General features: G+C 38.7%; 1 protein-coding gene across 1 annotated transcript in view; it reads right to left on the bottom strand.

Annotated features, from left to right (window-relative positions):
* The window catches only part of USP38 (ubiquitin specific peptidase 38), a 33,881-nt gene extending 22,244 nt beyond the window's left edge, over window positions 1-11,637 (bottom strand). Inside the window, exons 1-3 of the mRNA XM_030313010.1 lie at window positions 10,390-11,637; window positions 8,639-8,774; window positions 1,740-1,869 (exon numbers count right to left, since the gene is read on the bottom strand). Coding sequence (XP_030168870.1) covers window positions 1,740-1,869; window positions 8,639-8,774; window positions 10,390-11,071 — 948 coding nt within the window. The 5' untranslated portion in view covers window positions 11,072-11,637. The remainder of the gene's footprint in view (window positions 1-1,739; window positions 1,870-8,638; window positions 8,775-10,389) is intronic.
* Window positions 11,638-12,804: the final 1,167 nt, after the last annotated feature.

Here is a 12,804-nt window from a genome sequence, read left to right on the forward strand (position 1 = left end):
CTCTTAAAACCCCTTGATCAAATAAAAATCTGTCAAACCTTATTTACAAAGTAATAGTTCCTTGACCCAACTTCATTCAATTCATTCAACAAATATTTACTGAGTACTTACTACTGCTCGGCATTGTTCTAGGCACTGAAGATACAACGGTGGATTAAAAGAAAAACTCTAATCCGATCAGGCTTACTGTCTACAGGGTGGGTAGACAATGAAAAGTAACATGGAGACAAGTGCTATGAAGAACAGGGACTGAGTAGCAATGGGGTGTGCTATTTTATTATGATATTCAAAAAATTACTCATGTAAAAGATGACATCTGACTATAAAACACTGAAGGAAACGAGAATAAGCCTGGCAGATACCTGGGAGAAAAGCATAATAAGCAAGGCAAATGCCAAGCACTACAAAGGCCCTGAGGCCTGCAGCTTGCTGTACTAGAGATACAGCAAAGAGAGCAGTGTAAGCAAAGCACAAAGACTGAGGCAGTAATAGATTTGATGAGAGAAGCAGCAGTGGGCGAGATCACGTAGGAGTTATAAGACACCTGTGGGGGACCAAGGGCAGGAGCAGGGAGACTACTGCAATCAGTATATCAAGGCATGATAATGGCTTTGGACCAAAGTGATAGTGATGTAGCTGGTTAAAAGTGATAGGATTCTGGATATATTTTAAATGCGGCATCAACAGGATTTGTAGGATAACAGCTGAGAGAGCATGAAAAGAGAGAAGGATAGCTTCAAGGTTTTGGCCTGGGTGAGTGGAAGGATGAATTAACTATATAAGATGGGGAAGACTAGTCTGGGAGGGAAAAATCAGAGGTTATCATGAAAAAGTTGAATTTGAGACCGAAGTATAGACAGGTGGATATGTAAATATGGAGTTCATGGGAAAATAATGAATGAGAAATAGAAACCTGGCAGTCGTTAACTTAGAAACATTATTTAAAGCCATGCAACATATATGCTCTGAGTATGGATTGAGAAGAAAATGGATCAAAGATGAAAGAAACTCTAAAGCACTCTAAAGTTAGAAAGATCCACTATAAGAGACTGAGATGCTAGTGAACCAGGGCAAAAAGAGAAGTGAACTGGGACAAAAACTAAGTGAGGAAAGTATTTCAAGAGGGAGTGATCAACTGTCAAATGCTGTTGATAGGTTAAATGAGAGGAGGCCTGAGAAATAACTCTGAGTTTAGCAATACTGGAAAGCACTGGTGTCAAAGATAGTTTTGGTTGAATGATGGTGGCACAAGCTTGATTAGTTGGATGCAAAAGATAATAGGAGGGGCGCCTGGGTGGTTCAGTTACGCATCCTATTCTTGACTTCGGCTCAGGTCATGATCTCAGTTTGTGAGTTCGATCCCCACATAGGGTTTTAGTGCTGACAGTGTGGAGCCTGCTTAGGATTCTCTCTCCCTTCTCTCTGACCACCCCCATGTGCGCACACGTGCGTGCACTTGCACAGGCACTCTCTCACTCAAAATAATAAACATTTAAAAAAAAGGAAGATAATGGGAGGAAATGTTTTCATATTCAATACTTGAAAACAGCAAAACTATTTTAATTACCTATACTTAAATACCATTTTCAGTTTCTAAAGGCTGTTTCAAAATTATTATTCAAAACAAAACCCAAAATAAGAACATACTCAACATTAGATACTTTACAGGGGACAACTCAAAGATAAAACCATTGATTAGGAGACCATTCATTTTAAGAGATTTAAATACTCCCACTTACCAGTTCTATTTTCAGTAAAGTAACATCTATCAAAATAGTAAACTTCTGGACAGCTGCTAGTCCTTTCAGGAGTGCAATTACCCATGTGTCCACATGCTGAGCCAATGGCCAGGACAGCCAGTCAATCATTCTGAAAATTGAAAAACAAAACTATTAATCTTGAAAATATTTTCAACATCTTTTAGTTGGAAATAACAAGGGTTAGAGTAGATAACCACTCCCTTTGTGACTCAGTATTTACTGAGTTTGCTTATGCAAAGCATTGTTTTAGATGTAGAAATGAGGGGTGCCAAAGTGGCTCAGTTGGTTACTCGGCTCAGGTGATGATCTCATGGTTGGTGAGATGGAGCCCCACACCAGGCTCTGTGCTGACAGTATGGAGCCTGCTTGGGATTCTCTCTCTTCCTCTCTCTACCCCTCCCCTGCTTATACACTCTCCCTCTCTCAAAATAAATAAACATTAAAAAAATAAATAAAATTATAAGATGTAGAAATGAGTATAATGGGTGCTTGTACTCAAGGAGTTTCCAATCTTGTAAGCTGATAGTTTCTCACATATTTCAATAAAAAGAATTTCTGATAAAGGGTCATTTCACATAAATGCAAAGTTTTAAGTTGAAGTTACATAGTGGAATCTAGAATTTATTAGGCAAACTTACTCTAAGAAGAACAGTTCAAATGTAGTTCTCTAAGATACAAAGGAACAAAATTTCTCTTTTCTGGTAACTGCAGTCTAAATATGAAATGCATTTAAACAAGACTGTATTTTGAATTGTGAAACAGGTCTCTTCACCCTTTCAGTATCCTACCATACCAAGAAAAAAGGAAACGTCAAATAGATAAAAGGGTACTGAAGTGTAAATATACCATATATTGAATTACTGAGTGTTTATATTGAATTAGTGTTTTTCTTCTTGAGTAGCAACCCAGTTTAATGGAAGTAACAGCAAAGTAAGATGGAGTTTGACAGAGACTGTCCCCAATGTTAGACATCAATCACAATGAAGAGTGGTACAACTCTTTTGGAAAACATTTGGGCCAAATGTTCATATTATTTGATCCAATGATCCAATTCTGGGGATTACATAAGAAGAAAATAGTAGTGGATAAACAAGTTTTTAAAGTCAGAGTGATCTAGTTTCAAAATCTCAACTTACCATTTATTAATTGGGGGGGGTGCTCTAATACCTGATTAAGTTATTTAACCTCTGTGTCTCAGTTTTCTCATCTGGAGACTACAGATAAACATGCTTATTTTACAGAGCTGATGTGAAGACTACATGAGTTAATGTATGACACTGGAAATACTCAATGTGCATGCTTCTCTTCTACCAAATATTAACATATGTGGCAATAAATAATTGAACAAAATGTCCAATATAAATATTAAGTATACAAACATATGACCAAAAGAGCAACGAACACGTTTAAAAAATGGCCTCCTAAATTGACTTGGTCATTTTCACAACAGTTACGTTGTAACTACCTACATTAACACTGGAGTGTTATCTTTTTTTAAGGTTTTTTGCTCTTAAGATTAAAATGTTCCATCCGACATCAAGAGTGGTCCAAAGTCCAAATGCACATTAACTACTAGTTATCTGTATGTTCCCTATGCTCTCTACACATATTAATTTCTCCTCTTGTTTTTCTGGCCATCTTCTTCTAACAATGATGGTTATAAATCATTTAAGTAGTCCCTGACAGCTGTTCCACATCTTCCAACCATTGTTAAGCGGATTTTCATAAAAGTTTATAGTCACTCTACATACATAGAGTAGAGAGACACTTGCATTTGTGTACAACGAGTAATTTCACTGTAGCATTGTATTTAGGATATGAAAAAAAATGCAAACAATATAAATGTCTATAAATAAGGAAATAGCTAAATATACTATGGAACATTATGTAGAGTTTTAAAGAATAAGATGGATGTATATGAATCTATCCATGGGGGTCCAACATGGAAAGATCTGAAATACTGTTCAATTAAAAAAGAAAAAAAGTGCCAGTAAGTCTTTTAAAAACTGTTTTTGTTTAAAAGAAAATGATGTAAAAAAAAAAATAAATAAAAAAAAAATAAAAGAAAATGATGTGAGTACATATTGTACATTTTTTGAGTGCAAATATGCACACAAAAAAAGATGTGGTTCAGAGAAGGGGTATATGGGAGCACATCTCCTGGGCTCTATGGACTCTGCCCTGTAGGGAATGGCACTGCTGGAATAGAAACTAGGCTCCCTGGAACACAGGGCCCTGGGCCAGAACTCCCCTTAGGTCAGGTCTAAGGGGGCAGAGTAGAAAATTCCACTTAGCTATGGTTCTTCATTATACCTAATCACCCTATCAGCTTTTTCCTCGCCTCTCCATTTCTAGCTTCCCATCTCATAAGCCTCTACTCTTTACCTTATCCCATATGTCCCCAAACTCCTGACCATCCTAAAGAAACTTCAAGTCAGAAGTAACATGAATTAGAAGCCATTCACTCAACAAATATTTGAGTGCCTATTATAAAACAGGTATTCTATTAAATGCTGAAAATATAATAGTAGTTACAATTTCTGCTTTCAAATTGCTAAGAAAAGTTAGGAAATTTGTCAACAGTTACACAATTAATAAACAGTAAGTAGTACTGCTATTTGAACTAAGGTCTGCTGGTAAGTAGCGGAACACTTTTAGCTACACTTTAATTATATTCCAATTGTGCTTCAATCTGACAGGACTAGCATATGCCCAAATCCTTTCAGGCACAGGCATTGTGAGATGAGTTATTTTTATGGTTAACGACAGTAATCTTGTCCACCATGCATTGGTTGCTGCATGAATTTTAAGGACACTTAACCTTGATATATCAAGTTAATTTCTTACCATTTAAGAACATTTAACTGTAGTTGTAATTTATGTACTTTGAAGTCTTTCTTCCTCCATTAGGCCAGGAGCTTAAGAGCAGTGATCTTACTATTGGGTTTTTGTTTGTTTGTTTGTTTGTTTTTCGATCTTTAATCTTTGGACCCCCAATATTTAGCACAGTGCTTGGCACTGAGAAGGAGCTCAAATTTGTGGAATAAATAAAACCATTTCTTTCTAGAGCTAAAAAATATGCAACTTGAAAACCCTTAACATTAAAATTAGCAATATTATATAGGACATAAAATAGATTTATTCTTAATTTGTGGAGAATAAAACCAATTTTCACTTTTAGAAGGCAGCTTCATGGCTAGATCCAGCCTCAGTTGCATATTTGTTACACCGTTTTAAAAACTGGGAAATTTCACATAAAAAACTTTCAGGTTTCTTTTGAAAAATCAGATCAGCCACACTGAACTCAAATTTCCTTGTGGCTCAAGAAAAATGGAGTTGAGGATCAGCTTCCCCTTTTGGAAGGTGATTGTGCACCCCATCCCTTATTATTTCAGTTACATACAGCCTATTTCATACTTTAATGTTACTTATCTGGTCCTGGTATGGTATTTGGATTTCTTTGTATTATAGAAAATAACTGTTAAAGCATGGTAGGTTGTCTGTGTGGGGTAGTACGGAGTATGGGGAATTATAAGGTGGGAGTATGATAAACTAATCATAGCTATTCTTTTCAGTTACATTTGCAACATAAGAGTAATTACTCCAGATACACTGTAGGTTAAATAGGATCATGTACGATAAATCAGAAATGCAATACAAAAACTGGATCACAACTTCCCATCCAAACAAATAGGCAAAAATTAATTATTGATTATATTTTATTTTAAAAAATTTATTTATTTATTTTAAGCAATCTCTATGCCCAATGTGGGGCTCAAACTCATGACTCCGAGATGAAGAGTTGCGTGCTCTTCCTACTGAGCCAGACAGGTGCCCCACAAATATATTTTAAAAACAAAACAAATTCATGGGGCACCTGGGTGGCTCAGTCGGTTGAGCAGCTGGCTTCGGCTCAGGTCATGACCTCACAGTTTGTGAGTTCAAGCCCTGCATCCGGCTCTGTGCTGACAGCTCGGAGCCTGGAGCCTGCTTTGGATTCTGAGTCTCCCTCTCTGCCCCTCCCCTGCTCTCTCTCTCTCTCTCTCTCTCTCTCTCTCAAAAATAAATAAATAAACATTAAAAAAAAATTTTTTTTAAACAAAACAAATTCATAAGTTGAATACTATGACTGTTTGAAAACATTGAAAAATTAGGATTCAGAGTGCTGACTGCCAAGAATTGGAATTTGCACTTGATGTAGCAAGTGGTGAAGTCATTATAATTTGTTGATCAGAAGGGAAAAATGAATAGGTCAGGATGATTTAGAGAAGAGAGCTAAGTCAACTGATGGCAAAAAGACCAACTAGAAGGTTCTGTTGTAATGACTTAGGGCATATAATGAAAAATCTTGAATATTATTCCCTATGCAATGAAGGTGACAGACCAATTGATATCTAATTTCACTTTCAGCTCTGAAATCTATAATTCTCTGAATCTTCCCATTTTATTTAGAAGACCACATAATTTATGATATATTCATCTCAAAGAGAAAGAAATTTTAGTGCAGTTGTAGTCACACTGACAAAGGAATATTACTGCTAGGCAGGACACAGAAGGAATTTCATTATGGAGAGATGGATGAGATATGAGTGTTTCTTAAAAATAAATGAACAATGAGAACGTTACATAAAGACTTGGAATTCAACCACGTATAGAAGAGAATTGATAAAATGATAAGAATAAATGGAGAAGTAAAAATAGAAAGGACAATATGAAGAAAATCCTAATAGAATGGTGTCACAACATTTCTAGAACTTTAAGAACTATGAATATAAAGATACCAAGAAGATGAAAACAACAATACAGACCACCAAATATAGCAAAGAGATCACCATAAATTGAAAGTAGTGGGGATAGGGGTACCGGGGTGGCTCAGTCAATTAAGCACCTGACTCTTGATTTTGGCTCAGGTCATGACCTCATGGTTCATGGGATTGAGCCCTGTGTTGGGCTCTGCTTGGGATTCTCTCTCTCCCTCTCTCTCTCTGCCCCCTCCTGCTCTCTCTCTCAAAATAAATAAATAAACTTAAAAAAAAAAGTAGTGGGGATAGAGGCCATACAGCAAGAACAATTTATATAGACTTTTCTTCAATATACAAAGCAAGTTCACGTATCTATGGAAATTAAGGAGAGAATGAGCAATGAGAATCTGAAAGTAATAGTTACAGATAAATTGATTCAGCTAAATTTAAGAGCACAAGGAAGAAAGAAGGAAAGCAAGAAGAGAAAGTCCTTTTTAAACACTAGACAAAAAAGGGAAAAAGGTAGAAAATATCAAAATCCTCAAAGTTTGTGTGTTACAGACAGTGAGATATGTATACATGTAACTTTCTGAGAAACCAACATAAATACTTAAGTTTATGTCATGACTGTAATTTTATAGCAGGTACACAGAAACCATTTTGTTCCAAATCCCTGTATTTTATTTAGATGTGCTATACATAGATATACACAGATACACACAGATACACACACACACACACACACACACACACACAATTACAAGAAACCCCAGGCAGATATGAAACAAAAATAGGTAGAGAGGAAAAGCTCAATTAGAAAAAGAGTCATTGAAATAAAGAAACATAATAGTTGGAATAAGCTCTATAAATGGGTACCTTTGAAGAAAAAATTATAGCAAATTGTAAGACAGTTCTGATGTTTTTCCCCTTAGCTCTTCACAGGGTTTGCTCCCTCATTTCATTTACATCTTTACTTCATCAGCACTGTCTCATTGAGGCTTTCCTAATCCATCCTATTTAAAATTCCAAGCCATTTCCTCATATTTTATGTCTTTCCTATCTACTTTTTTCCCAAAGCACTCATCACTATTCAACATACTAAATTATAATCTTACTTATCATATTTAATAAAATCTAAAACAAAATCAACTTTAGGATGTATAATTAGTTTACGTATCACTAAGGCAGAAAAGTCACATCTACAGCAAATGACTGCGTATTTCCACATTTTAACATCTCTGAAATCAGGATGCATCTTGGAATCAATAAAATATGTTATTAGTTTACTGTATGCCTTTCCATCTAGAAAGTAAGCCCATGAAGACAGATAATTTTATCCATTTGTTCAAGGAGATTCTGAAACACTGCCTGGCACTTATGGTAAGTGTCCAATAAATGTGATTTGAATAAATAAATGAATGACTGAGTTAATAAAAGCATGAAAATGTTGAGAAGGATAAATAATATTAAGTTTACACCTACAGATATATGAATAAACTGCAAAACATCAAGAAGGAGAAAAACAAACATTAGCAGAAAAGCCTAACTACTGACAAAGGAATGACAATTTGACTGACAGCAGACTCTGTATCAGCAACAATAGTTGCCAGAAGACAATGCAGTATTATTTTGAAAATACGAGGAGAAAATGACTATCAATTAGAATTCTATATTTTGCCAAATTCTCTACTGAAGATTAAGGAAGAAAAAACGTATTTCAAGCAAAGGTCGAGTGCATTACCCAGAAATTCCAGTTGAAAGAGAAAGTAAAAGTATATACTTAGCTTAAAAACAAAACAAAACAAAACAAAACAACCCAGAGAGAAGAAATAGGTTCCAGAAACAATAATGAGTAAATAAATTAGTAAAATATATTGATAATCTAATATACAGTAAGCATATATGTCTATATTTTTGGAATTAAAGTTTAGTTGAAAATGTTCTTTGAATTACTGGAATGCCTGTCAAATCTATAGTATGGTAAATAATTCATTCCAATTACTTTGGAGAATCTTTATGCATTTGATTCTATGATTTCAGTTTTAAAAATCTAAGTTTTTCATTACCCACACAATACAACAAAATATCTCCTCCTCCCAAATCTACAACACCATCTATAGTGTCATGAAGAAGTACCTGCAAAGAGCTTGGGTCATACTTGCATCTTTTACATTTGGATCCGTAGTTAGGCTCCTGATGAGAACTGTAATCATCTGAAGAGGAATATGCTGCACAAGGCTTGCCAATGCTACAGAAGGTTCAAATGATGCATCTATTTTTTTAATTAAAAAAGAAAAAGGAATATGGCAAGAAAATTCAAGTAAAGTATTTAGAGAGAAACAATTTACCAAAAAAAAAAAAAAAAATGTTATTGCAGCAAAGGTGTTAATCAGGAAGCAGTTGTTAATGTTCTACCTCATGGGTAGATGTTAAATTACAGAAATGAGAGATGAGGGTGAATAGCAATGACTGTTCATTACACAGAAAATTACTACAATATAAAAACTATGGTTCGCTATTGCCAGATTTAGTCTGTAAGTTACTTTGTTTTCCTGTATTATTTAATATTAAGTTACTGTTGTGCTAAAATTTTCATTTGTAAGTCAGCAATGAAAGGTATCATTTAAATTCCCACTTTAGACCCTTCAATGTAACTTATAACCATGAATTACAGTAGTCATTATGTTGTTCTAAGGAAGATTTAAAAAATATCTTAATGAAGTGAAAATTAAGGTGAATTTTGAGGGAATTTGCTTAAACTACATAATAATTGAACAATTCAAGGTGAACACCTTTACTGCTACAGCTGACAAAGTTCTGGGGAAATCTTACAGTTCTAGCTACACTGGTAATACAAGAAAAATTACAACCAAAAGAATAAAACAACTAAGATGCTGCAAATATACACTTGGTAATTCTTTCCTAAACATATTTAATTCATCACAATGCATGAAGCTTGTTAAAACTCTACTCTTATTTCTCTCTGGTTCTCAAGATAAAAGGAAGACACCTCCTTAAGAAGTTGATTCAAACAACAGCCAGGGAGAATGACTGTACCAAGAAGAGAGGAAGTAAACACAGTTTTGGATCTAGTTTCACAAATTACAGAGCTGAAAGCTCCAAGTCCAAAAAGGAATGTAGATACAAGGTAAAATCCCTGGTGAGAAAGCATATTCTTGGCAATTATTATTTGGCTCCTTCCCACTTTCTAAGGATGTAGTTCATGGGCTATACCCTGAGCACAAAAACACCTATTTAAGGCCTCATACTCTTTCCTTTCCCTCATTCTACCTGCACCCTTTCTTTCCTACACTACAGCAGACAGAAAATGTCAATATTTAAAAAAGTACATAATTAGCTTGAATAATCCAGTAATAAAACAAACCGCACAGCCCATGAATAAAAAAGTGGGGAAATTAAAAAAAAACAGGGGAAAAACTCGTAACGACAAGATGACAGAGTCAAAGTACAATAATAACATGATAAACATTATCATGCTGTCATTAGTCACTAATGAATAGAAGCTTTATATAGTAGTTGTCAATCCTCAAAGCATTCCATAACTTCAGCAGAGGCTGGGCAATTAAGCAACTTATTTAGTGCCAAAGATCTTAGACCTCAATGTTCTCAACATTTAAAATAGGAACGCTGTCTTTTTTTTAAGGCACAAAGGGACAGCATAAAAAGGGTAGTGAATAGGAATACAATTTTGGATGAGGGTATGGAGATTTGTTTTCCATTGAAAATGTTTTCAGGGCAGAGAACCAAACATGGTTTTGTGTGTGTGTGTGTGTGTGTGTGTGTGTGTGTGTGTGTGTACGTGTGCGTGTGTAAGAGACACAATGAATTTCCAAGAGAGATTTTTTTTGGAATATAATAACACTTACCTGTGGAAGAAATGCTTGCAAAAACTTCTTGCAGGGAAGGGAGGAGTGTGGAGGGCTCGGCCTTCCAGATGTTCTGCAGCAAGTTACTCACTTTTGTCACCTGAGACACATATTCCCGCAGCTCCTTCTCCTGGGTGGACACGCACTGGAAATGGCCTATCGTTCGAACAAGCTGTTGACAGAAGGTGATTGACAATTTTCCCTTGGGGATGCACTGCACGAAGTCGCTCAACAGGTCGCTCAGTCGGGCACACAGCTGCGGCTCCGGCCTCTCACACACCATACGTAACACCTCCACTTGAAGCAGGCTGAAGAGGTCTAGCACCGACGGGCAGCTCATGATCAGCTTCAGGCCGTTGTGAATGTAGTCCAGAATGGCTACGTCCTTCCTGTCCAGCGAGTGGTAACCCTGCTGAAGGAGGCCCAACACGAACGTCTTGTTGAAGAAGGACTCGAACTCTGGCCGGTGGTACCGTGCATAGGCCTCCAGCACTTGGTGCCCCACCTGCCGTTGAAAGGGGTCTTGGCCCTCCAGGATGAGCCGGGTAGTCAGGTCAAACATGGCTTCGCACTGCGCCTCGTCCAGCCAATGCTCTGCTGATTCCACCACCTTCCGCACAATCACCCGTTTCAGGGGCAGTGGGTGCGAAGAACTCACCAGGCCCTCCAGGATCTTGTCCATTGTCGCCAAGCTGCAAGGCCAGGGCCACGGGGTTAGGAGCGGGGGCCGACAGTCCCGACGTGGGGCACGAGAGTCCCGTGGCAAAGGGGAACTTGGGGCGCAGCAGTAGCGGGACCGACCACCGCCACCACAGTCTCAGCAGCCACATTTATCGGGTAGGGGAGCCCATCCAAGTCCGGGTGGGGGGTGGCAAGCCTGGGTAGCGTAAGAGCCAGCACCGCCCGTCGCGGGCCTAACGAGCCAGAGGCCCGCACTCCGCAGATGCCCCGGGTCTGCGTTCCCTCTCAGCATCAGCGCGGAGGGGATGGCGGGGACCCTCGGCAGCGGCGGTCACATAGGGCCCGGGGCTGCCAGCCAGTAGGTGGAGGAAGCTCGCCTTCGCTTCCTGGGGCAGGTGTGGGCGTCCGGCCTTTAGCAGGTCATAAGATGAAACCCGCCCTGGGTTGAGTCAGAAGCCGCTGTCACTGAAGGTGCCGGGTCAGCTCCGGAGAAGAGAAGAAGCTAACACACTTGACCCGGATTCAGAAGGTCCCACAAACAGGAAGTGAAGGACTAAGACCCTCCTGAAAGGCCCGCCCCTCCGCCCCTCCGCCCCTCCTCCGCCCCTCCGCTCCTCCGCCCCGCCGCCTCTCCGCCCCTCCGCCGTCCCGCCCCTCTCTCCCTCTCCCCCTCCTCCGCCCCAACTCGCAGACTCCCCGCCCCAACTCGCAGACTCCCCGCCCCCCACCCCGTCTACGCGCGGAATCCCTCCCCGTCTTGCCACTGCTGCGCAGGCGCGGCCGCTGACTGTCGAGTCGCGCGGCGACGCTTGCGTCAGTGCGCATCGTGTGTCGAGTCACAGGCGGCTTTCTGGGAGGCGCGGCCGCGAGCGGAAGTTGAGGAGGTGGTCAGGATTTTTAGGATTCCTACTTCCTCTGTAGCTTCTGTCCGGGTCAGGTTACTCGTGAAAGCCCGAGGAAGTGCTATTTATGTAACATTTTGTGAATAAGAAAGTTTTGGAAACGCGAGAAGAGCATTTAAGTAAAAAGTAAGGAAGGGAACTCAAAACTGGGATTGAGGAGAAAATGTTTAAGGTCTTGGCTCATTCATCGAGAAATGAATTAAGGCTGCTAAACGCGAATGGCTTTCTCCTATGTTGTGGTTATTAAAGTAAGGACTGTACTGGCAGCTGCATACACATTTTAGGAAGGTCAGTGTTGGTAGAGGTTTGCTTCGTCAAGCGTCTAAGTCTTTTTAGTGAGCTTTTGGAACATCCGGAAAAACTAAAAGCCGTCCCCAAAATAGAAGAGTAAGGAAAATGGCAGGTGAGAAAGGATGAAAGGCATATATTTGCCCATGTCGTAGTAAAGAGTATTTAGTACCTCTTTTTGTTGCACTTCACTTAAATAGTGCTTCGCAGATACTGGGATTTTTATAAATTGAAGGTTTGTTGCAACCCTGTGTCAAGCAAGTCTTTTGGCACTGGCTTTCCAGCTGTTATTGCTAACTTCATAGCTTTGTCGCATTTTGGTGATTGTAATATTTCAAACTTTTTGATCATTACTTGTTAGGGTAATCTGTGAGCTGTGATTATTCACTGGAAGCTCAGATGATGGTTGGCATCTTTTAGCAGTATAGTATTTTTAAATTAAGGTATGTATGTTTTTAGACATAAAGCTATTACACACTTAATAGACTACAGTGTAGTGTAAAATTAGCATTTATATACCCTAGGAAACCTCAGAGTTCATTTG

The sequence above is a fragment of the Lynx canadensis genome, chromosome B1 (genome assembly GCF_007474595.2).
Source record: "Lynx canadensis isolate LIC74 chromosome B1, mLynCan4.pri.v2, whole genome shotgun sequence".
NCBI lineage: Eukaryota > Metazoa > Chordata > Mammalia > Carnivora > Felidae > Lynx > Lynx canadensis.